The 27846-nt window shown below is 35.5% G+C and overlaps 1 protein-coding gene across 1 annotated transcript in view; it reads left to right on the forward strand.

Annotated features, from left to right (window-relative positions):
• Positions 1-27846, forward strand: part of CATSPERB (cation channel sperm associated auxiliary subunit beta) — a 134695-nt gene that overhangs the window by 98857 nt on the left and 7992 nt on the right. The window contains exons 24-25 of the mRNA XM_058294913.2: positions 17831-17941; positions 19697-19832. Coding sequence (XP_058150896.2) covers positions 17831-17941; positions 19697-19832 — 247 coding nt within the window. The remainder of the gene's footprint in view (positions 1-17830; positions 17942-19696; positions 19833-27846) is intronic.

The raw sequence follows: 27846 nt of genomic DNA on the forward strand, positions 1-27846 counted from the left end.
GGGCGACTATAAACTACGATGTAAACTATAATCCATGTGGTGCAGCAGTGCTCCAAATTGTATTCACCAAATGCAATGAATGTGCCACAATCATGAAAGAGGTTGCTGGAGGCGGCGACTTGGCCCAGTGGTTAGGGCGTCCATCTACCACATGGGAGGTCCGCGGTTCAAACCCGGGGCCTCCTTGACCCGTGTGGAGCTGGCCCACGCACAGTGCTGATGCGCACAAGGAGTGCCGTGCCACGCAGGGGTGTCCCCCGGGTAGGGGAGCCCCACGCGCAAGGAGTGCGCCCCGTAAGGAGCCACCCAGCGCGAAAGAAAGTGCAGCCTGCCCAAGAATGGTGCCGCCCACATGGAGAGCTGAAAAAACAAGATGACACAACAAAAGGAAACACAGATTTCTGTGCCGCTAACAACAACAGAAGCGGACAAGAACATGCAGCAAATAGACACAGAGAACAAACAACCAGGGCAGAGGGGGAAGGGGAGAGAAATAAATAAATCTTTAATAAAAAAGAAAGAAAGAGGTTGTTGATTGGGAGGAGCGGTGGAAGTGGTAGGTGGGGTATAAAGGAAACTCTTATGTATATATATATTTTTTAAGATTTATTTTTTATTTATTTCTTCCTCCCCAGCCCCCAGTTGTCTGCTCTCTGTGTCCATTTGTTGTGTGTTCTTCTGTGTCTCCTTGTATTCTTGTCAGCAGCACTGGAAAACTGCATCTCTTTTTTGTTGTGTCATCTTGCTGTGTCAGCTCTCCAAGTGTGCGGTGCCACTCCTGGGCAGGCTGCCCATTTGTCGTGCTGGGCAGCTCTCCTCACGGAGCACACTCCTTGCACGTGGGGCTCCCCTACATGGGGGACACCCCTGCGTGACACGGCACTCCTTGCAGGTCAGGAGGCCGTGGGTTTAAACCCTGGACCTCCCATGTGGTAGGCAGATGCTCTATCAGGTGAGCCAAATCCACTTCCTTCTTATAGTTTTTAATGTAACATTTTTTGTGGTCTATGTATCTTTTTTAAAAAAAGACAATTAAATAAAAAAATTTTTAAAAAACAGGAAGATAGTGTTGGGGCAGGCCACTCAAAACCTATGTAATTCTGCCTCTGATCACTTCAAAATAGAGTGCTGGGAAAAACTGCAATATAACATCACTCCAAATATGGGTAGTAGCAGAATAGACTATACAAGCATGAGCAGACAGCTATAAAATTCCAAATATTTAAAGAAAATTTACACAATTAATAAAAAACCTGATGCCTCAATGAACAGAGTTAATCTCATAATTAGAAACAATCTTTAAAATGACTATAATAATTATTTTCCAGAGATTCAAGAAAATAAAATATCACCACCATGAAAAAATTGGACATATCACCAAAAAGTGATGGTGGAAATTTACAATGTTATCAATGAAACAGAGAACTTAATAGATTGACTGAATAGCTGAGAGGTTCCAATGAAACAGCAAATTAGTGTGTTGGAAGATGAAATCTTCCAGACACTATTGGCAAATTAGCTCTATGTGCCTAATATCAGAACTTCAAACTGTATAAAGTGAAAACAGAAGAAAATCCAAGGAAAATTGACAAATACATAATAGTAATGAGAAGCTTTAATACAACTCTTAGAAATGATCATTTCATGTAATCAAAGGGACAAGTAAGGATATAGAGGATTTTAATATCAAACATACATATGCCTATGTATACAACATAGAATATACATTCTTTTCAATCCATACAAAGTGGCTATTTTATAATAAGGTCTTAATGAACTTTATAAAGGTTTAATATAGTCCACATTCTAAAACACTAAATTATTAAGTTTAAATGAAAACCAACAAAAAAATGACAAAACACTTTCCACTTTGACATTTTAAATTCCATTTTAAATAACTCCTGAGTTAGATAGGAAATTAAAAGGAAAACACCACTTACAGAGTTTGCTCAAAATGGGGCTCAACCCAAAGAAGGAATCAACAAAAATTTGCAGCCTTAAGTGCACATTTTAGAAAATAAGAAATTGATACTGTCTATATGCTTCTGCCAAAGAAAGTGAAGGTTATCAATGTTGAGAAAAAAGAGAAAATAACACCAAATTCCCCAAAATGGACAGAAGACATAAATGGTATCAGAATTTAAGACAAAATAATAATTATATATAGAATGGAGACTTAAAAAGTCAGAATACTTACATATACTTACAGACAATAAATCTGAAAATATAGGTGAAAATAAAAATGAACAAAGTTGACTCAGGAAATGATAGAAAACCTGAAATGTACACTAAACAAACAAGAAAGCAAAATACAATCAGGGAGCAAATGTGGCTCAAATGGATGAATGCCTGCTTCTCACATGGGAGGTCCCAAGTTTTGTTCCTAGTACCTCCTAAAAACAACAAAAAACAAACAAATGAAAAAATCAACTTGGGGTAGCTGATGTGGCTTAGTGGTTGAGTGCCGGCTTCCTGCATACAAGGTCCTGGGTTCAATCCCCCGTCCCCGTACCTCAAAAAAATAAAATACTATATATATATATATATAATATAAGTAATTCACTTTATAAACAGATTAACAGAAAACTAATTTTAATAGAGGCCATATAAATATTTAATACAATTCAACACCCATTCCTGATCAAATTTCTGCAAACAAAAAACAGAAGAGATATTCCTTAGTATAATAAATAAAATCTGCAAGAAATCTATAGCAAACATCATAAATAAAAATTAATAGGGGAGTAGATGTAGGTCAAGCAGTTGGGCATCTACCTCCCACATGGAAGGTCCCACATTTGGTTCCTGGTGCTTCCTAAAGAAGACAAGCAGACAGTGGACTCATTCAATGAGATGACACAATGAGCTGACTGAACAAGGAGACACAACAAGGAGGCACAATGAAGACACACAACAAGCAGGGAGCAGATGTGGCTCAAGCAGTAGGATACCCACCTCCCACATGGGAAGTCCCAGGTTTGGTTCCTGGTGCCTTCTAAGAAGATGAGCAGGACACAGCAAGTAGACACAGCAAGCAGGACACAGCCACCAGACAGAGTGTGCAGACAATGAGTGCAAAAACAAGCAGACATGCAAGAGAGCCATCTCGGAGGGAAATAAATAAATAAATAAATAGTTTTTTAAAAAATTAAATGTTAGAAGCATTCCCCCTTAAAATGTCTTTATTTGATTTTGTTCTATAGGATCTAACTAAGGCAATGTGACAAAAAAGATAAAGTATAAATATTGGAAAGAAAGAGAAAAAACTATAACCATTTGCAGACATAATTATCTACCTAGAAAATATGGAAAAATCAACTAACAAACTATTAAACTAATAATAATTATTAATAATGTAATCTAACAACTAAAGATTAACAGAGAAAAATCAACTTTCCTATATATCTATAATAACCAATTAGAAGACATATGAAAAATTACTAAATTTTCATTTGCATGAAATCAATAGATATAGAATTTAAACTAAAATACGTGCATGAAAATGTTATAAAAATATTATAAAAAACACAAGCACCTAAAAACACTGAATAAAGTGAGAGATATCCCATGTTCCTGAATGGGAAGACTCACCATTATAAAGATGTCGTTTCTCTTCAGATTAATCTATAAATTCAGTGCAGTAACAATTGAACCCCAACAGATGTTTTGGGGGACAAGATGGATTTATTCTGGGAAATGGACTTGGCCCAATGGATAGGGCATCCGCCTACCGTGGTTCAATCCCGGGGCCTCCTTGACCCATGTGGAGCTGGCCCACGCGCAGTGCTGATGCGCGCAAGGAGTGCCCTGCCACGCAGGGGTGTCCCCCGCATAGGGGAGCCCCACGCGCAAGGAGTGCACCCTGTAAGGAGAGCTGCCCAGCGGGAAAGAAAGTGCAGCCTGCCCAGGAATGGCACTGCACACATGGAGATGACGCAACAAAAAGAAACACAGATTCCTGGTGCCGCTGATAAGGATAGAAGTGGTCACAGAAGAATACACAGCAAATGGATACAGAGAGCAGACAACTAGGGGGGAGGACAGGGAGAGAAATGAATTTTTTAAAAAAATCTTTTAAAAAAATGGATTTATTCTAAAATTATACTGGAAAGAAAATATGTACAAATAAATATTTGTAAGACCAAACAATGAATGAGGGATTACTACATATCAAAAAGTAATTAAAACTGCAGGATATAATCATAGGAAAAACAAATAAGTAGATCAAATTATAGCTTCCAGGAACAAAAAGATATATGTGAATGTTCTGTATATTTAAAAATCTGTTTGTATAAATCTCTAAGACAGGTGGTTCTAAACCAGTGGGGAATTACTTTGTAATCTATTGTGCTATTGATTTGGGGGAAAAAAATAATGTTAGGCCTTTCTTCATTATCATACAATAAAACAAACTCCATTTGGAGTAGAGAGCTAATGTAATATGTGTGACTGTGAACACGTATGTGCGAGAAAGAGAGAGAAAGACAGGAAGAGAGGAAGAGAAAATAAATCAGAATATTGGATGATACTTTAATACTTTGGGGTGGCCTGACCATTCAAGACTCTAAACTTAGAAGCCCTATAATAAAAGTTTGCTGTATTTGACCTTATAAAATGAAATGTACCTCTGGGAAAAAATAAATGACAAAATATGTGTAATATATTGGGAGAAAATATTAGCAACATATTTAACAACCAACACATTGTATCTAAAGTACAGCAAACTCCTGTAACTCAATAAAAATAGGGCAAAATTAAACAGAATATGCAAGGAAGGAGAAAAACCTATAAATGGAAAATGAACATAAAGGTAATCTTAATATCACTAGTAATCAGCAAAATCTAAATTAAATGATATGGTTTGCTTATCATGTTGGAAATACTTAAAACAATGCACAACAAAAAGAATGGGGAGAAAATCAGACAGGCGTTCTCATGCAGTATTGATGGGAATGTAAATGGATGATTTTTTGGAAGGCAGTTTGACAGTATTTACCAAAAGTCCATGACTTAGTGTTTACTCTTCTAAGTATCTACCATCCAAAAATACATGTGTTTTCAAAGTTAATTGCAATATTTTTTCATCTTAGAGTAAAATATAAGCAATAAAATAAATATCCATCAATTAAGAGTTGCATTCATACTACAATATGTTCTGCACCAGATAAAAAGAATTAAGAGAAAGATCAGCAAGATATATTGTTAAAGAGAAAAAAGTTGCAAACCATATGTGTTTGTACATACAAACATATGATATGTATATACAAGGATGTTATGCTAAACTATATATATTACATATATGCAAAATTATACAAACATAATAAATATACATATAAATATATGCAAGGCTGTTTCAGCATGAAACATGCAGATATCCAGTTAACTTTTTTTGAAAGAAAATTTTGAAGTATATCATTCATACTTGAGCATAAACAATAAATGTATATAAAATAAGTGAATTTACAAAACAAACATGCAACTCATCATACAAGGCTCCCATATATCTCCCTACAACCAATACTTGGCATTGTTGTGAAACATTTATTTTAAACTAAGCAAGAGCATCGTCAAAATATTACTAACTATAGCGCATATCTTACGTTTGGTGTATTTTTCCCCCAACCCATCCAATTATTAACACCCTATATTAATATTATATATTTGTTATCATTCAGGAGAAAACATTCTCATTATTTGTCCTGTTAAACACAATCCATCATCCGCCACTGGATTCCCTGTGTTATACAGTCCCTTGCTTTGTACAATCCATTCAAAGTATACATTCAGGGGCTCTCTTTTTCATCACAAAGTTGTGCTGTCATCATCTCAGTCAATTTTAGAATGTTTTCAATACTCCAAAAGGAAAAATCCCATATGCCCTTAAATCCCCTTATATCCCCAATTGTTGTTTCTTAGCATTGAAATATCTTCTTGACATTGCTGCAAAATACTACAACATTGTTGTTAACTATCATCCATACTTACATTAATTGTAATTTTTCTATGTACTTGTCCTTAGCACTTTGTAAAAGAAGAGCATTCTTATATTTATACCACTAACCACAATCTTCATCCATCACCAAAATCACTATGTCATATATATCTTAGATTATTCTCTAGTTTCTTTTCAATTGACATTTAATTCCACGTACTACACCTTTCAGCCACAATCACATTTATAAATCAGCAGTGTTAGTTATACTCATTTTAATGTGTTACTCTCTACTCATTTCCACTTTTACAATTAACCTCACTAATAAGGCTACATACATTAAGCATCATCTTCCATTCTCAAGTCACCTTCTATTTCCTGGTAACCTATACTGTAGAGTACCTCCATGAGTTTACTCATCAAATTTAGTTCATATTAGTGAAACCATACAATATTTGTCCTTTTGTGTCTGGCTTATCTGACTCAACATAACATCCTTTGGTTTCATCCATGTTTTCATATGCATCCCAATTTCATTTCTTCTTACATCTGAATAGTATTCCATTATGGGTCTATACCACATTTTATTTATCCATTCATTGCTTGATGGATACTTGGGCTGGTTCCATATTCTAGCAATTGTGAATAATGCTGCTATGAACATTGGGGTGCAAATGTCAGTTCCATTCTTGCTTTCAGTTCTTCTGAATAGATTCCTAGTGATAGGATTGCTGGATCACACAGCAGTTCTGTATTTAGCTTCTTGAGGTACTGCCAAACTGTCTTCCACAGAGGCTGCACCATTCTACATCCCACCAACAGTGAAGAAGTGTCCTTATTTTTCCGTATCCTTTCCAGCACTTGTAGTTTTCTGAATTTTTAACAATGGCCATTCTGTAAGGTGTAAAATGGTAACTCATTGTAGTTTTGATCTGCATTTCCCTAATAGCTAGTGACGTTGAGCATTTTCTCATGTGCTTTTTGGCCATTTGTATTTCCTCTTTGGAAAAATGTCTGTTCAAGCCTTTTGCTGATTTTAAAATTGGGCTTCTTGTCTTTTTATCGTTGACTTATATGATCTCTTTATATTACATGAATACCAAACTCTTATCGGATATGTCATTTCTAAATATTTTCTCACACTGAATAAGCTGCCTTTTTACTTTCTAGACAAAGTCTTTTGAAGAACAAAAGTGTTTAAATTTGAGGAAGTCCCATTTACATATTTTTTTCTTTTGTTCCTCATGCTTTTGGTGTGAGGTTTAAGAAACTACTGCTTACCACAAGATCTTGAAGATGTTTTCCTACATTTTCTTCTAGGTGTTTTGTAGTTGTAGCTTTTATATTTCAGTCCTTGATCCATTTTGAGTTAATTTTTGTATAATATGTGAGATAGAGGTCCTCTTTCTTTCTTTATGATATGCATATCCAGTTCTCCCAGCACTATTTGTTGACCAGACTGTTCTGGCCCAGCTGGGAGGGCTTGACAGCCTTGTCAAAAATCACTGGACTGTAGACGGGAGGGTCTATTTCTGAGTTCTTGATTCAGTTCCATTGGTCAATCTGTCTTTACACTAGTACCATGCTGTTTTTACCACTGTAGTTTTAACATGCTTAAATATGCTTTATTATGTAATATGCTTTAAAGCAGGGGTTCTTAACAAGGGATCCATGAGCTTGAACTGAAATTCAAAGAAACATTCTCATGGGAACATGTTGGTATGGGTGTGATATACTTATTAAATAATATACAATATACTGTGGACTTAGTAAGGGGTCCATGGCTTTCACCTGCCTGGCAAAAGGGTCTGTGGAATAAAAAAGGTTAAGAACCCTTGCTTTAAAGTCAGAAAGTGAGAGTCCTCCAAATTCATTCTTCTTTTTAAAGATATTCTTGGCATTTGGGGACCCTTTACCCTTCCAAATAAATTTGATAATTGGCTCTTCCATTTCTGCAAAAATAACTAATGGGATTTTTACTGGGATTGCATTGAATCCACTAATCACTTTGGGCAGAACTGACATCTTAATGATATTTAGTCTTCCAGCCCAAGAACACAGAAGGCCCTGCAATTTATTTAGGTCTTCTTCATATGTTTCACTCCCACATCTCCTTTGTGGCCCTTCTGCAAGAAAAGGTGGTCTTTGCATAAATTCCTCTTGGGGGCTATTCTCTGCCTTTCTTTTTCATGGCTCTTTCATACAGGCTACTGCCACTCAGAAGGGGTCTCCCAGCTCTTCTCTAAACTGGATTACTCTTCTGATTATGGGAAGTTTTGTTCCTTGCCTCTATTATTCTTTCTACTGTAATCCACAATATTGCTTCATGTACTTGATTGTCATCTGTGTGCTAGGCTTTGCATTGACAGATGAGCTCTCTCCTTGAACAAGAAAACCAGCACAACTGGTATAAAGCAGAGTCCAATACACACCAGGGAATTGTCACATTCACTGAACTTCATTTTGCAGGGAAAGCATGGTGGGATGTTTAAAGGGTCGTTGTGTGTTATTAACAGGAAGTTTGTTAGAATCCTTAAGTCCATGTCTTTGAATTGCTGCTAGGAGTAAAAGAAGATTTCTCATGTCCCAGAGGGGGCTACCCTGTTATAGTATCTTGGAGAGTGTGGGGGAAGTATCTGGTACATAGAAATCTGCTCTTGACTCACAGGTGACCCACCTAAATAGCACTTGAGTCTTAGGTTACTATTACCCAAGGCATTGGCTGATTAAACTACATCCTTGGGATTGCGGGTATTGAAGTCAGTATTGAAACCCCTAGAATGGCGGCTGGATCCTCAAATGGGTATTTGGGGCTATGAGAAGGGTCTCCCATTTATTTGGCATAGAGTTTTCTCCTTTCTCTCCCCTTCCAATCTCCAGCAAAAACTGGGTATCAGGAAGACAAAAATTCAAAGTAAAACTTGAGATGAACTTAAGAGTGTCTTGGTTCTGGATAAGGTCACTGCCCTGGGTGCTGGGTGGACTGAGCAAAAGACTCCGTGGGTGAACTGGTGCAGTGCCTCAAAGAATAAAGAACAGTATTAATCCCTCTGAGGGAGCAGAGTCCTGCAAGACAGTGTCCATCTGGAAGGAAGCTCACTTAGTTCCATGAGAGCAGCAGCACATAACAAAAGCTGGACTTGCTCCTCAGGCATGCAATTTCACTTACAAGGTATAAGAAGCAGCCCAGTAGCAGCACCAATAGATGTAGCAGTCTCCGGCCCCAGTTACCCCACACCCCAAAGGAGAAGTTTAATGTGGCTCAACATAGCACAAACCTCTAGGAAAAATGAAATTAACATCACCAATGTGTAATCCAGTGAAAATCTCCTTCTTTGGGGTGTGTAGGTGTGTGGACATCCATTTGTGTGTGTGTGTGCTCATTTCTATGTGAGTCTCTACGTGCAACCCTCTACCAACAGCCTCCCTGTGCACTTGGTCTTATAGTGCTAGCCAAGAACTCTCACCAGGTTGGTGCCTGAACATCTTACTCTCGTCAGTCAGAGGCTTGCTTGTTCTGTGCAGATTTTTAAGTTTTCTTTCTTAGCCCTAGGCTGGTTAGGACCTTTACATCGTCATTCTTTTACCATTAAACAGTGGCCTTTTCAATATTTTTCTCTTCCCCCCTAATAAACTGCTGAAGCCACAGAGCACATTTTTGGGGATCATAGAAGGTTGGGGTTCCAGAAAGGCATTTATGTGATCATTCCATTCGCCATGGGATTACCCTACTTGCTTTATTACTGTATCGTCAACTTCTAATAAAAAGAACCAAATAGAAAAAAAAGGAACCAAACAGAATGACTGGTATTAAAGATGACTTAACTGAAATTAAAAAGTCCCAGAAGGGTTTCAACAGCAGATTGGAGCTGTCAGAAGAAAGAATCAGCAAACTTGAAGACAAGACAATTGTGAGGCTGAGGAGCAAAAAGAAAAAAGAATTATAAAAGGGAAAGTAGCCTAAGAGACCTGTAGGATACCATCAAATATACCAATATATGCATTGTGGGGAACCCAGAAGGAGAAGAAAGAGAAAGGGGCAGAGGGAATTTTTTTTTAATGGTAGAAACTCCCTAAACTTAGCAAAAGGCATGAATATGCACAACCAAGAGATCACAAAACAGGAAAAACCTGAAGAAAAATAAAACTTGTTATATGCTGATCAAACTGTCAAATGCAAAGAGCAACAAGAGAGTTCTGAAAGCTGCAAGAGGAAAGCAATATGTTATGTACAAAGGAGTCCAATTAGATTAAGTGCCATTTTCTCATCAGAAACCATGAAGGCAAAAAGATAGTGGACTGAAATTCTTAAAGTGTTGAAAGAAAACAATTGTCAACCAAGAACTTTACATCTGGTGATATTTTTTCCAAAATGAGGGAGAGATTAAGACATTCACAGATAAAAACTGAGGGAGTTCATCACCACTAGACTTGCCCTACAAGCCCTGCTGAAGGGAGTTCTTTAGACTGAAAGGACTAAAGAACAGCCTAAAGAAATAAAGATCTAGAGTAAAATTAACTATTTGTATAATTATAAATGCCAGTTTAATTGTACTTTAATTTTTGGTATGTAACATCTCTTCTTACTTTGTACAGGTGCTAAAATGCAAAGGCATAAAAAGTAATAGTAAATCTATGGCTTTGGGTATACAGTGTATACAGGGTATACAGCAAAAATAGAATTTGTAATGGTACAAAAAAGGTGGGATTGGAGAGGTATAGGAACACTGTGTGTGTATGCTATTGAAGTCAAGATAGTATCTAATCAAATATTATTATATATTTAGGATGTTAAATTTCAACCCCATGGTCACCATAAGGAAAATATACAAAAATTATATCCAGAAAGAAATGAAAAGGAATTCAATATGGTAACTACAAAACAATCAACTAAACATGGAAGAAGGTTTTAATGGAAGAATAGAGTGACAAAAATGGCAAAGTTATAGAAGAAACTCCTGCATTATCAATAGTTACTTTTAATGTAAATGGACTGAACTCTCCAATAAAAAGACAGAGAATGTAAGAATTGATAAAAAGGCATGACCCAGCTATATGCCGTTTAGAAGAGACTCATCTTAAATTCAAAGACGTAAGAAGGTTGACAGTAAAAGGATGGGAAAAAATGTACCATGCAAGTACTAACCAAAGAAGATCTGGGGTAGCTATAGTAATATCAGATAAAATAGACTTAAAGTAAAAAACCATTAGGAGAGACAAAGAATATCATTATATACTGTTAAAGGGGTTAATTCAACAAGACATAACAATTTTAAGTATATATGCACCTAAGAGCAGAGATTCAGAATATGTGAAGCAAATATTAGCTGATCTGAAAGAAAAATGGTGGCTTTACATTAACAGTGGGAGACTTTAATACACCACTTTCAATAATGGATACAATATCTAGACAGAAGAGCAATAAGGAAATAGAAGACTTGAATGATACTCTCAACCAACTAGAACTAACAGACATGTATAAACATTTCACCTAACAGCAACTAATACATATTCTTTTCTAGTGCACATGGACCATTCTCCAGGATAAACCATATCTTAGGTCACAAAACAGATCTCAATAAATTCAAAAATATTGAAATCATATAATGTATGTTCTCCAACCACAATGGAATGAAACGAGAAGTTGGTAACAAAGGAGATATGGTGAATTCACAAGTATGTGGAAATTAAACAACATATAATTAAATTAACAATGGGTTAAAAGAGGAAATCATAAGGGAAATTAGGAAACGGCTTGAGGTGATTGAAAATGAAAACAAAACAAAACCTACCAGATACATAAAAGGCAGTACTGAGAGGGAAAATTATAATTCTAAATGCTTACATTAATAAAGAAGAAAGATCTCAAACCAGATACCTAATCTCAAAATTGGAGTATCTAGAAAAAGAAGAGCAAACTAATCCAAAGCAAGCAGAAGGAATGAAATAACATATATTAGAGCAGAAATAAATGAAATAGAGGTAATACAATCTACAAAACTAAAAATTCATTCTTTGACTAGATCTGTAATATTGACAAACCAATAGCTAGACTGACAAAGAAAAAGAAAGAGGACACAAATAACTGAAATCAGTAATGAAAAGGGGGGCATTACTACTGACTGATGCTATAGAAATAAAAAGGACTATAAGAGAATATTACGAATAATTGTACACCAACATATTAGATAACCTAGATGAAATAGACACATTACTAGAAACGTGCTACATAAACTGACTCAAGAAGAAACAAAAGATCCCAATAAACAACTAGTAGAACAATTGAACAAATAATCAAAAACCTCCTAGCATGGGAAGCAGAATTGGCCCAGTGGATAGGGTGTCCATCTACCACATGGGAGGTCCACGGTTCAAACCCTGGGCCTCCTTGACCCTGTGGAGCTGGTCCAAAAACAGTGCTGATATGCGCAAGGAGTGCCTTGCCACGCAGGGGTGCCCCCCGCTTGGGGAGCCCCACGCACAAGGAGTGCACCCCGTAAGGAGAGCTGCCCAGCATGAAAGAAAGTGCAGCTTGCCCAAGATGGCGCGACACACACGGAGAGCTGACACAACAAGATGATGCGACAAAAAGAAACACAGATTCCCGGTGCTGCTGATAAGGATAGAAGCAGTCACAGAAGAACACACAGCGAATGGACACAGAGAGCAGACAACTGGGGCAGGGGAAGGGAGAGAAATAAATAAAAAATAAATCTTTAAAAAAAAACAACCAAAAAAAACCTCCTAGCAAAGAAAGTCCAGGACCAAATGATTTCATGGGAATTTTACCAAACATTCCTAGAACAATTAACACCAGTCCTGCTCAAACTCTTCCAAAAACTTGAAGAGGTGGGAAAACTACCTAATACATTCAATGAAGACGAAAGCACCTTCATATCATATTGAAAGATAGCAGTAAGAAAAGAAAATTAGAGACCAATTTCTCTTAGGAATATAAATGCAAAAATCCTGAATAAAATACAAGCATACCAAATCAAACAGCATATTAAAAGAATTATATGCCATGATGAAGTAGGATTTATCCCAGGTATGCAAGGGTGTTCAACGTAAGGAAATCAATCAATGTAATACACCACATTAACAAAATGAAGGGGGGGAAATGCATGATCATCTCAATCAATGCAGAAAAGGTATCGAACAAAATACAGCAACACTCCTTCATACAAAAATATTAGAAAACTAGGAATAGAAGGCAACTTCTTCAACATAATGAAAGGTATGTATGAAAAACCCACAGCTAACATCACATTCAATTGTGAAAGACTGAAACTTTCCCTCTAAGATCAGGAACAAGACAAGAATGCCCACTGTCACCACTGTTATTTAACATTGTACTGGAAGTTCTAGCCAGAGCAGTTAGGCAAGAAAAAGAAATAAAAGACATCCAAATTGGAAAGGAAGAAGTAAAACTTTCCCTATTTGCAGATTACATGATCCAAAATATAGAAAATCTTGAAAAATCCAAAACAAAGCTCATAGAGCTAATAATTCAGCAAAGTGGCAGGTACAAGACGCATGCCCCCAAAACAGTAGTGTTTCTAGACACTAGTCACAAACAATGAGAACAAAGATCAAGAAAAAAATTCCATTTCTGATAGCAATTAAAAGAATCAGATGCCTAGCAATAAATCTAATGAAAGATGTAAAGGACTTGTACACAGAAAACTACAAAACATTGTTAAAAGAAATCAAAGAACACTTAAATAAGTGGAAAGATATTCTGTGTTCATTGATTGGAAGACTATTGCTAAGATGTCAATTCTACCCAAAGTGATTTACAAATTCAATGCAATCAAAATCAAAATTCCAAAAGCATATCTTGCAGAAATGGAAAATTCAGTCATCAAAATTATATGAAAAGGTAAGGGGCCCCAAATAGGCAAAAGTTTCTTAAAAAGAATGACAGTGAAGGCATTACACTTCCTGATTTTAAAACTCACTATAAAGCAAAAGTGATCAAAACAGCATGGCACTGGCACAAGGACAGAGGTATAGACCAATGAAATTGAATATAATGGTCAATTGATTGTTTATAAAGCTGCCAAGTCCACTCAATTGGGAAAGAACAGTCTCTTCAACAAATGCCTGGGAAAACTGATATTCATGTGCAAAAGAATGAAGGTGAACCATTATTTCACACCCTATACAAAAATTAACTCAAAATGGATATTAAATATAAGAACCAGGACTACAACAGTCCAAGAAGAAAATGTAGGGAAGAATTTTCAGGACCTTGTGTTAGGCAATGATTTCTTAGCCTTTACACCCAAAGTACAAGCAAAAAATATATAGATAAATGAAACCTCATCAAAATTTAAAACTTTTGTGCACCAAAGGACTTTGTCATGAAAGTAAACAGCAGCCTACACAGTGGAGAAAATACTTGGAAATTGCATATCCAATAAGGGTTTAATATCAATAATATATAATGACATCCTACAACACAACACACACACACACAAACAACCAATTTAAAAGGTGGACATAAGATTTGAATAGACGTTTCTCCAAAAAAGAATTACAACTGACTAAAAAGCACATGAAATGATGCTCAACATCATTAGCCATTAGGGAAATGCAAATCATAACCATGATGATACCATTTTGCACCCATTAGAATGGCTACTATTTTAAAAATGGAAAATTACAAGTGTTGAAAAGGAAATGGAGAGATAGGAACATTCATAAATTACTGTGGGAATGTGAAATAGTGCCACTGTTGTGAAAGGAAGTTTGGGCGTTCCTCAGAAAGTAAGTATAGAATTACCATGTGAGCCATCTGTCCCACTTCTGGAAATATACCTAAAGGAACTTAGGGCAGGTACTCAAACAAATATTTGCACGCTGATGTTTATAGTGGAATTATTCACAATTATCAAAAGTTGGAAGCAATCCATCAACAGATATAAAAAGGTATGAAGTCTGATATACGCAACAACATGGATGAACCTTGAAGACAGCATGTTGAGTGAAATAAGGCAGATGAAAAAGGACAAACATTGTATGGTATCAGTGATATGAATTAATTACAATAAGCAAACTCATAGAGTCAGAATGTAACATACAGATTACCAGGGTTGGGGTGAGGCTAGGTAATAGGGAGCTAATGGTTAAATTTCACAGAGTTTCTATATGGGATAATGGAAAAGTTTTGATAATGGATCATCATGGTGGTTAGTGCAACATTGTGAACATAGTTAGCAGCACTGAATTATATATTTGAATGTGGTTAAAAAGGGGACATTTTGGGTTATATATATGTTTCTAGAATAAAATTGTTTTTAAAATCCATGGGACTGGGAAACAAATGTGCCTCGAGCTGTTGGGCACCCACCTACCACATGGGAGCTCCCAGGTTCAGTTCACACTGCCTCCTAAAGAAGACAAGCAAGACAGCAAGCTGATGCACCAGGCTGATGTGACGGGCTGACGCAAAGAGATGCTGCAACAAGATGATGCAACGAAGAGACATAATGAGGAAACACAATTATAGACAAAACAAGTGGGAGAGGAGGTGGCTCAAGCCATTGGGCACCTCTCTTCCTATGTGGGAGGTTCTAGGTTCGGTTTCTGGTGCCTCCAAAAGAAGACAAGTGCACAAAAACATACACAAAGAGCAGACATCAAGCACAAAATAATGGGGTGAGGAGGGGGAGAAATGAATAAATAAAACAAATCTTAAAAAAAATCCATGGGCCTGTACAACACAAACAGTGAACCCTTTGGTAAATCATAGACTATAGTTAATAGAACAGTAATAAAAATGTGATTTCATCTATTGTAACAAATATACCACACTAATGCAAGGTGTTAATAATAGGGTGGTTTATGGAAACCCTATATTTGATGCATGATTTTTCTGTAAAAAAGAACACTGTGAAGAAAGTGAAAAGACAACACACAGAATAGGAGAAAATATTTGTAAATCATATATCTGATAGGGATCTAGTATCAAGAATGTATAAAGATCTCTTACAACTCAACAACCAAAAATCAAACCATCCAAATAAAAACAATTTCTTCAAAGTTATACAAATGGCTAATAAGCACATGAAAATATGCTCAAGATCATTAATTAGAGAAATGCAAATCAAAGCTACAAGGAGTTATCACTTCACACCCAATAAATTGATTATAATAATTTTTTTAAAAATCAGAAATTAACAACTGCTGGTGAGGATGAGGAGAAATTGGAACCCTCATACATTGTTAGTGGAAATGTAACATGGCAAAGTCATTGTGATAAAGTTTGGCAGTTTCTCAAAAAGTTAAAAATATAACTGTTTATGACCCAGCAATTCCACTACTAGGTATATATCCAATAGAATTGAAAACATATGTTTAAACAACTTCATAGCAATGTTAACAGAAAAAAAAGCAGAAATAACCAAATGTCTATCAACTGATCAATAGATAAAATATACTATATCCATATAATGGACTCTTATTCAGCCATGAAAAATGAATCAAGTACTGTTACATACTATAAGATGGATGAACCTTGAAAACATTATGCTAAATTAAAGAAGTCAGACACAAAGACCACATATTGTATGATTCCATTTATTTAATATGTTCAGAATAGGCAAATCCATAGAGACAAAAAACACATTATTTGTTGTCAGGGGCTGAGGGAAGGGGAGAAAGGGGAGTGGCTGCTACTGAGTACAGGATTTCCTTTTGAGGTGATAAAAATGTTCTGGAATTAGTGGTGAAGTTTGCACAATATTATGAATATATAAAAACCACTAAGTTGTACACTTTAAAATGGTTCCAATGTTGAATTTCATGTTATGTGAATTCTAAGGGAAAAAAGAAAAAAACAAGTTTGGGGGAAATGGTAATCCTAATGAAAGAAGGAAGGATCATTTAAAACATAGAGCTGATTATCAAAATCAAAAGCCATTTCTTTGAAAACAATCAATAAAATTAATCTCTAGGAAGAGTGCTCAAGTGAAAGAAAGGATGACACATGAACAGAAATGGTGGAGATTTAAAATATCATTAATGGGGGACAGACTTGGCCCAGTGGTTAGGGCATCCGTCTACCACATGGGAGGTCCATGGTTCAAACCCCGGGCCTCCTTGACCCATGTGGAGCTGTCCCATGCGCAGTACTGATGCGCTCAAGGAGTGCCCTGCCATGCAGGGGTGTCCCCTGCATAGGGTAGCCCCACATGCAAGGAGTGCGCCCCATAAGGAGAGCCGCCCAGTGCGAAAGAAAGTGCAGCCTGCCCAGGAATGGCACCGCCCATGCGGAGAGCTGACACAGCAAGATGACACAACAAAAAGAGACACAGATTCCCGTGCCGCTGACAACAACAGAAGCGGACAAAGAAGATGCAGCAAATAGAGACAGAGAACAGACAACCGGGGTGGGGAGGGAAGGGGGAAGAGAAATAAATAAATAAATAAATCTTAAAAATATATATATATCATTAATGAATGCTATGAGGACAGACAAGTATGACATAGTAGCTTTGGAGAATGTGCCATAGTGTCTGCAGCCCCATAATATCAAGTTTGTTTTTTTGGTCCCTTTTTTGATGCCCTTGATGAGAGGGGCCACAGGAGATTGGGCAGGCAGAATGTGTCACTCAGAATGAAACTAGCTTTCTAGGTACTTGCATGTTAACCACCAACTGCACGCGGAGCTAAACTGGCCAGGAGCTAAGTGATACTTGGGTTCACATCACCAAACAAAGAGACAATTAAAATTCAGAAATGTTGTACTTTTGCTTTACTGTTGATATTTCCCCCCTTTTAACTTCTCAGGAATTTCATTCATTTAGGGGACAGATATTTATGGAACTTACTCAGTTTATAGAAATCCTGCAACAAAAAAATCAAGTCAACCTATATTATTTCTATTTACAGAAAACTGGTAAATTCAAACAGTGTGCTAATATGACTACTCGAAAGGAATGTAATTGCACAAATGATCAGAAGTTTTCATATGCTGTTGCTTTCTCCGACTGCAGAGAAAAAGTAAGATAATGTCAATTACTTGAAAACAAAGTATTTCCGTATTAAGTTAATAAGATTTTGAAATGTTCTTTTTGGTTAAACATGAAAAGCTAAGACAGAAATAATGAATTTTCATTATTTTAATAGTACTAAATATTATGACACAGAACTGAAAAGATCTGGATTTAAATGTACCCAGACAAATCAATTAACCTCATTTGTAAAATAAAGTAATAATACCTGTATAACCCAGTCCATTTCACAGTATTCTTATAAATACATACATTCATACATGCATGCATACATATACACATAACAACATACATACATACACACATATATCCATATGAAAGCAATTCGTAACCTGTAAATCATTATATAGGATTATAGCAAATATTCATTCATTAGAAAATTGACAGTTACTGGACATTGTATGTCCTCCCATGGCCCACTGGGTGGACTGTGGAAGAGTGTGGGCTATGATGTGGACCATTGACCATGATGCTCAGAGATGTATTCACCAGATGCAGTGAATGTCTCATGATGATGGAGGAGGTTGTTGTTATGGGGGAAGGAGTGGGGTGAGGGGGGTTGGGGTATATGGTGACCTCATATTTTTTTAATGTAACATTAAAAAAATAAAGACAAAAAAATTGACTATAATATGCATCAGGTCTTGGAAATGTGAAAGTCAAAGCCCTTGTCATCCAGGAGCTCAGGCTAGTGGTAGGGACAAATTAAAAACAGTATAATATATTGGTTAAGAAAAGGGGTTCTATGTCAAATAATATTTCATTCTGTTAACATCAAAGTTTTCAAAAACTGTATCAAGTTGGGGAATAGATGTAACTCAGTGATTGATCACCTGCTTCCCATGTGTGAGGTCCAGGCTCGATACCCCATACTGCCTAAAAACAAACAAAAAAACAGCTCTCCTTGGGGAGCAGATATAGCTCAAGTGGTTGAGTGCCTGCTTCCCATGTACAAGGTCCTAGGTTCTGTCCCGGGTACCTCCTTAAAAAAAAGAAGTGTATCAAGTTAATATTGTTGTTTGTTGTATTGCCAGAGTCAATTGTTGGTATTGTTTTCAAACAGATCAATACATATAATTGCATGTGTGTGTGTGTGTGTGTATATATATATATGAATATATCTATACCACTTAATACAATGTTGGGCATAAAGTCAGCATCAAATACATCATGAGGTTTGTTATTATATATCTCCACAACCCCACCCTTGCTGAGTTACAAAATTTCTTGAGCATTTGCTTTCTACTAAGTACTGCTGTAAATCTTCTCCATGATTTGTCTCATTTAATTCGAGATACAGAGAAGCCAGGTAATTTTTCAAAGATCCCATTATTAATATGCAGTGGAGCTTGATTTGAACTCTGACTGCAGAGGCTGAGTTTCAAGGGTGTGGCCAAAATATTGTGACTGGCAGGGAGAAGGGTGTGAGGGAGATGGGCAAAGTCCAGTTCATGCAGAAATTCATGGAATACGGTTTAACCAGAAAAGTTGGGATAACATCATAGTAAATGCCTGTGAAAAGGGTCAGTAGAATGCTAAGAGTCTTGTTACTACAATGTTTTGTGTATTACCTTTGAAATGCACATTGATTCTTCTGTAAGAAAATTTTTTTCATGCCTTAAGAAGTACATTTCATTTAGAATAGCCAACTTATTGGGGATATATCTATTAATTTTTTTGTCAAGAAATAAAATTAGTATTGAATTTTCCTAAATTGCATTCATTGTTGGACCTTGTATTTTAGGTTCCTCGTTTTAAGTTTCCAGTTACGCAATATCCAATTTCCCTGGAAATTTACAACAAGGATGGAAATATCCCAGTGGAAACTCCATATCTGGTTACTGTGACTGAAGTGAATATGAGGGGAAACTGGAAACTAAGTAGGTTTTGCTCTTTTCTATATTTTTCACCTTATAAGTAATGTTGTTATTACCTAGATCAGTGGTTTACAAAGTCTATTTATACAAGAGTTCTATGGAAAAGATTTAAAATCAGTTGGCACACTGCTGTTTCACTCTACTCCCATTGTCTCCCATTTTCTCCATTATCACTCTCAGTGACCTGGATTCTATGGCTTAAAATCATTTTTGAAGTATTTGAACGGCCAAAAACCTGAAATGATTTTGTAGATTAGAAGCAAAAAGGGATTGAATCTGTGCTACATTTTGGATTACTGTCTCCTTACACTTCTTTTCTTTGACGACTACTTGCTCCCTGTTACAGAGGAACTTATAAAATATGAAGATGTTGGATCAATGTTCTGATTATACAAGTAAAGATTCTTGATGATATTATGGTAAATTAATTGAAAAAATGCAGAAATATTTTAAATTAAATAAAAGGAAATTTAGTGGAGTCCAATTTTACCACATATATGTAATTTTTAATTTAATTTTTTAACTAGAGAAGTTTTATGTTTACAGAAAAAGCATGTAAAAATAAAGCATTCCCATATACTTTGCATTAATGCGGTACCTTTGTTACAATTCATAAAAGAATATTATAATTGTATTATAAACCATAGTCCATAGTTTACATTAGGATGTATTTTTATTCCCCATATAATACCCTATTATTAACAACTTACATTAGCATGGTACATTTGTTATAATTCATGAAAGAACACTTTTATAATTTTACTATTAACTATAGGCCATCATTTAAAATAGGGCTTACTGTATCATACAGTCCCATGTTTTATCTTTTAATTTTTATTCCAGTCATATATATAAAACCTAAAATTTCCCCTTTTAACCACATTCATATATTAAATTTAGTGCTATTAATTACACTCACAATGTTCTGCTGCCAGTACCACAATCCATTTCCAAAACTTTACAATCAACCCAAATATAAATTCTGTACAAATTTAAGCATTAACTTCCCATTCACAAACCCCAACTCAGCCCTGGTAACCTATATTCTAGAGTCTAACTCTATGAGTGTGCTTATTCTAATTATTCCTTATCAGTGTGATCATACAATATTTGTCCTTTTGTGTCTGGTCATTTTACTCAACGTAATGTCTTTGAGATTCATCCATATTGTTGCATGAACCAGAATGTCATTCCTTTCTAATGCTGAATAATATTCCATTGTTATGTATATACCACATATTGTTTATCCATTCATGGGTTGATGGACACCTGTGTTGCTTCCATCTTTTGGCAACTGTGAATAATGCTGCGGTGAACACTGGTGTGCAAATATCCGCTCAAGTCCCTGTTTTCAGTGGTCCCGGGCATATACCTAGCAGAGGGACTGCTAGGTCATATGGTAATTCTATACTTCTCTTTCTGAGGAACTGCCAAACTGTCTTCAACAACAGCAAGGAATTAGTGTTCTTATTTCTCCACATCCTCTCCAACATTCAAGTGAGTGTGAAACAATATCTAATTGTAGTTAGGATTTGCATTTCCCAAAGCACTAAAGATATTGAGCTCCTTTTCATGCATCTTTTAGGCATTTGTATATCCTCTTTGGAGAAATGTCTATATTCAAGTCTTTTGCCCATTTTTAAATTGGGTTGTTTGTCTTTTTATTAAGTTATAGGATTTCTTTATATATTCCAGATATCAAACCCTTATCAGATATATGGTTTCCAGTTATTTAAAATATTTTCTCCCATTGAGTAGGTTGTCTTTTTCACTTTTGTGATACAGTATTTTGATACACAAAACTTTTTAATTTTGATGAGGTCCCACTTATCTATTATTACTTTTCCTTTAGTTGCTTGTGCTTTGGATTTGAAGTCTAAGAAACCACTACCTAACTCTAGGTCCTGAAGATGCTTCCCTTCATTTTCTTTTAGGAGTTTGAAAATTCTGGCTCTTGTATTTAGGTCTTTGGTCCATTCTGAGTTAATTTTTGTATATGGCAAGAGATAGGGGTCCTCTTTCATTCTTTTGCATATGTCTATCCAGGTCTCCCAGCACCATTTATTGAAGAGACTATTCTTTCTCAATTGAGTGGACTTGGGAGCCTCAGCGAAAATCAATTGGCCATAGATATGAGGGTCTATTTCTGGGCTCTCAATTCGATTAGCTTGGTCTATATATCTATCCTTGTGCCACTACCAATTTGTTTTGACCACTGTAGATTTGTAATAAGCTTTAAAGTCAGGAAGTGTGAGTCTTCCAAGTGCATTCTTCTTTTTCAAAATGGTGTTGGCTATGTAGGTCCCCTTACTTTTCCAAATAAATTTGATAATGTCTTTACCATATCCATTTCTGCAAAGTAGGCTGTTAGAATTTTTACTGAGATTGTGTTGAATCTGTACATTATTTTGGGTAGAATTGACATCTTAACAATATTTAATTTCCCAATCCATGAGCATGGAATGTCCTTCCATTTATTTAGATCTTCTTTAATTTCTTATAGCAAAATTTTGTAGTGTTCTGCAGATAGGTCCTTAAATTTATTCCTAGATGTTTGATTCTTTTAGTTGTTATTGGAAATGGAGTGTTTCTCTTGATTTCCTCCTCCAATTGATTATTACTAGTGTATAGATACAGTACTGATTTTTGCACTTTGATCTTGCATACCACCAATTTGCTGAGTTTGTTTATCAGCTCTAGTAGATTTGTTGAAGATTTTTGGGGACTTCCTATATAAGGATCATATTATCTGCAATAGGGAAAGTTTTACTTCCTTCTTTTCCAACTTGGATACCTTTTATTTATTTTCTTACCTAACTGCTCTAGCTAGAACGTCCAGTACAATGATGAATAACATTGGTGACAGTGGGCATCCTTGTCTTGTTCCAGATCTTGGAGGAAAGCTTTCAGTCTTTCACCATTGAGTATGATGTTAGCTGTAAGTTTTTCATATGTACCCTTGATCATGTTGAGGAAATTTCCTTCTAGTCCTATTTTTCTAAGTGTTTTTTATCAAGAAAGTATGCTGAATTTTGTCAAATCCCTTTTCTGCATCAGTTGAGACGATCTTGTGTTTTTTCCCTTTGTTTTGTTAATTGGTGAATTACATTAATTGATTTTCTTCTGTTGAACCACCTTGCATATCTGGATAAATCCCACTTGATCATGATGTGTAATTCTTTTAATGTGCTGTTGGATTTTATTTGCAAGTACTTGTTGAGGATTTTTGCATCTATACTTATAAGATAAATTTGTCCGCAATTTTATTTTCTTGTAACATGTTTATCTGGCTTTGGTATTAGGGTGATGGTCTTGGCTTCATAGAATGAATTAGGTCCTATTCTCTCCTTTTCCATTTTTCAGAAATTTTGAGAAGGATTTGTATTAATTCTTCTTGGAAGGTTTCACCTGTGAAGCCGTGTGACCCAAGGTTTTTGTCTGTTCAAAGATTTTGCATGACTGATTCAATCTCTTTTCTTATAATTGATCTGTTGAGATTTTCTCTTCTAGAGTGAGTGTAGGTTGCTCATGGTTTCTAGGAATTTGTCCATTTCATCCAGGTTGTCTAATTTGTTAGCATATAGTTTTTCATAGTATCCTCTTATGATCCTTTTTATTCCTGTGGGGTGAGGTGTGTCCCCACCCCCCCTTGTTTCAGAATTCATTTATTTGTATTGTCTCTCTTTTATTCTTTGTCAGACTAGCTAAGGGTTTGTCCATTTTATTGATCTTTTGAAATAACCAACTTTTGGTTTTCTTAATGCTCTCTATTATTTTTTTAAATAAAATTTTATTGAAGTATACCATTCATACATGAACATATAAAAGCAATAAGTATATAGTAAAACCAATACTTTGCATTGTTGTGAAACATTTGTTACTAATTATGAAAGAGAATTGTTAAAATATTACTAAATATAGCCCATATCTTTCATTTGGTGTATTTTCCCCCCAACCCACCAGATTGTTAACACATTGTCTTAGTATTATACATTTGTTATATAATAGTTCATGAGAGGACATTCTCATATTTCTCCTGTTATTCTTTATTTCATTTATTTCTGCTCTAATATTTGTTATTTCTTTCCTTCTGTTTGCTTTGGGTTTAATTTGCTGTTCTTTTTCTATTACCTCCAGGTGTGTTGTTAAGTCTTTAATTTTAGCTCTTCCTTTTAAATGTAAGCATTCATAAATTTCCCTCACAGCACTGCCTTTGCTGCATCTCATAAGTTTTGATATGTTGTGTTTTTGTTTTCTTTCATCTCAGGATATACAGATTTTCCTTGTAATTTTTTCTTTGATTCACTGATTGTTTAAGAATGTTAATTAACTTTCATATATTTGGAGATTTTCCAGTTCTCTGCCTGTTCTTGATTTCCAGTTTCACTCCTTTATGGTCAGAAAAGAGGCTTTGTATAATTTCATTCAGTTTAAATTTATTGAGACTTGTTTTGTGACACAACATGTGATCTATCCTGGAGAACAATCCATGTGCCCTTGGAGAAGAATGTATATCCTCCTGTTTTGGGTTCTGTTAGGTCTAGTTCATTTGTCGTATTATTCAAATTCTCTGTTCCCTGATTATCTTCTCTCTAGATGTTCTATTGATGAAAGTAGCATGTGGAAGTCTCCATCTATTATTGTAGAAGTGTCTATTTTTCCCTTCATTTTTGCCAGGTTTTGCCTCATGTATTTTGGGACACCATGTTTGGGTGCATAAATATTTATAAATATTTCTGATTGTTACTTATCGTTGACTGATTGACCCATTTATTAAGATATAATGCTTGTCTTTGTCTCATATTACTTTCAACTTAGCCTATTTTGTCCAATATTTTATAGCTACCCCAGCTCTGTTTTGGTTGCCATTTGCATGGAATATCCTTTTCCAGCCTTTTACTTTCAACTTATTTGTGTCTTTGGGTCTAAGGTGAGTCTCTTGTGAACAACATATAGTTGGTTTATGTTTCTTATCCATTCTGCCAATCTATATCTTTTGACTGGGGAGTTTAATCCATTACATTCAGTATTAGTCCTGTAAATGCAGTACTTATTTCATCCATTCTGTTCTTTGGTTTTATATGACCAAATATATTTCCTTTATTGCAACCTCTTTTTCTGTATAGTTGATCTTTTGTGATGTATGTGACTGATCTTTTCTGCATTTCTGTTTCTGTATATTTCTAAAATACTTCCTTTGTGTTTACCCTGAGGGTTTGTATTACAGAACCTACATCTACAACCTACTAATAAGAAAAGATACCAACTTAGTTTCAACAGTATATATGTTCTCTGCCCCCGGTTTCCACTCTTTACATTGTTTTTTCCTATAATACCTCTTTTTATTTTGTGTGACCATTACCAGGAATATGTTTTTTTCTTGTTCAATTGTATTCTGACTCTTAAAGAAATTAAAGAGTCAGGTAATATTGACAATACAGTAATATTGGGTTTTGTATTTACCCTTTTGGTTACTGTATTAGTCAGCCAAAGGCATGCTGAAGCAAAATAACCAGAAATCTGTTGGTTTTTATAGAGGGTATTTATGTGGGGTAGAAGCTTACGTTACCAGGCCATAAAGCATAAGTTACTTCCCTCACCAAAGTCTGTTGCCATGTTGGAGCAAGATGGCTGCCAACATTCATTCTTCCTCTTCCTCTTAAGGTTCTGTGGTCCCAGCTTCTTCCAATACCAGCTGTAGGCTGGGATAAGTCTCCTCTCTCCTGTGATAAGTTTCATTTCTCTCTAGGCCCCACTGCTTTGCTCTATCCTATGTGTTTACTTCCCAGGTTCCAGTTCAAAACTCAAAACTCCCTTCTTTGTGGTGCAGTTTCTCTGTGAGTCCCCATCCACCAAGGGGGCAGGCGCTGACCATCCTACTGTCATGGCCCAATCAAAAGCCTTAATCATTATTTAATCAAGTAAAAGTGAAACCTCTGAATCCAATACAACCTATTATGCCCAGAGGAAAGACAAGTTCACAAACATAATCCAATATCTATTTTTAGAATTCATAAACAATATCAAACTGCTACAGTTACCCTTACTGAATATCTTCATTTCTTCACACTACTCCAAGCCATTCTCTCCTCCAGGACATCCTTTATTAATTCTTGTATATCAGGTCTTTTGTTGATAACTCTCTCAGTTTCTGTTTATCTGTGAATACTTAAACTCCCTCATTTGAACAGACAGTTTTGCCTGTTAAAGAATTTTTGACTGGTACTTTTTCTCTTTCAGTACCTTAAATATATCAAAACACTGCCTTCTTGCCTCCATGGTTTCTTTTGAGAAATTGGCACCTAGTCTTATTGATGATCCCTTGTATGTGACAAATTGCTTTTCTCTGGCTGCTTTCAGAATTCTTTCATTATTTTTGGCATTTGACATTCTGATTAGCATGTGTCTCAGAGTAGGTCAATTAGGGTTTTTTTCTGTGTGTGCTTCTTGGACATGTGTATTTACGTCTTTTGTAAGAGTTGGGAAATTTTCAGCCATTATTTCCTCAGATATTCTTTCTGTCCCTTTTCCCTCCTCATCTCCTTCTAGGACACCCATGACATTTATGTTTCTATGTTTCATGGTGTTCTTCAAATCCCTGAGACATGCTCAATTTTTTCTATTCTCTAACTGTGTGATTTTTTATTTTCCTGTTTTCTAGTTCATGGATTCTTTCTTCTAATGAAATCTGCTATTATATGCCTCTACTGTATTTTATCTCTATTATTGTGCTTTCATTCCCAGAATTTTTAGGTTTCTTTTTTTTTAAACAAATCAATTGTATTGGTACATATTAATAAAACATACAATTCAACAAAGTGTACAATCAGTGGTATTTGGTATAATCACATAGTTGTACATCTATCACTTCAATATTTATTAGAGTATTTTCATTATTTCAATAATAATAATAAACAAAAAACAGACAAAGTAAATTCCTCACCTCTCAATCTCTCTCTGTTTCCCCTATGTACATAGCTGCTATTTCTGGCTATTCTTGCACAATTATTTATTTGCCTATTAAGCAAATTTATTTAGATATATTCTAAATTTATTTATATATCTATTTATTTAAATATATTCATATGCCATATGATCTATCCAAAGTGTATAATCAGTGGCTTTTAGTATAATCACAATGTTGTACATTCATCATCTCCAAATATTTAGAAAAATGTCATTACTCCAAAAAGACTCGATGCCCCTTAGCATTCCTTCCCCAGCCCTACATAACCACTAATCTAATTTCATCTTTATAAATTGATTTATATTTACATTTTCTATAAATGGAATTATATAATATGTAGTACTTTGTGTCTAGTCTCCTTCACTTAGTATAATGGGTTTTTTGGTCTGATATTAACATTTTGTAGTATTAATATATGTTTGTTCAACTTCAAAGAAGAATGGTCTTATATATACAATTTTACCCAAATTCATATATCACATAATATATTTAGTTCATAATAGGGCAATCATACAGTATTTGCCTTTTATATCTGGCTTGCTTCATGCAACATAATGTCCTCCAGGTTCATCCATGTTGTCATGTTTCACAACTTCATTTCTTCTTACTGCTGCATGATATTCCGTTATGTATATACACCACAATTTGTTTTTCCATTCACCAGTTGATGGACACGTGGGTTGTTTCCAACTTTTGGCTATCGTGAATAACACTGCTGTGAACATCAGTGCGCAGATGTCTATTCATGTCACTGCTCTCATTTCTTCTGGGGATATACCTAGCCATTGTATTGCTGGGTCCCATGGCATATCTCTATTCAACTTACTTAGGATCTGCCTCACACAGTGGCTGTACCATTCTACATTCCCACGAACAGTGAATAAGCCTTGCTATCTCTCCACCATTTACAGTTTTCTGACTTTTTAATAGTGGCCAGGCTAGTAAGTATGAAATGATATCTCATTGTAGTTTTGATTTGCATTTTCTTAATCACTAGTGATTCTGGACATTTTTTTTCATGTGTTTCTTCATTTGTATTTCTTCTTTGGA

Source organism: Dasypus novemcinctus, chromosome 3 (assembly GCF_030445035.2).
Source record: "Dasypus novemcinctus isolate mDasNov1 chromosome 3, mDasNov1.1.hap2, whole genome shotgun sequence".
Taxonomy (NCBI): domain Eukaryota; kingdom Metazoa; phylum Chordata; class Mammalia; order Cingulata; family Dasypodidae; genus Dasypus; species Dasypus novemcinctus.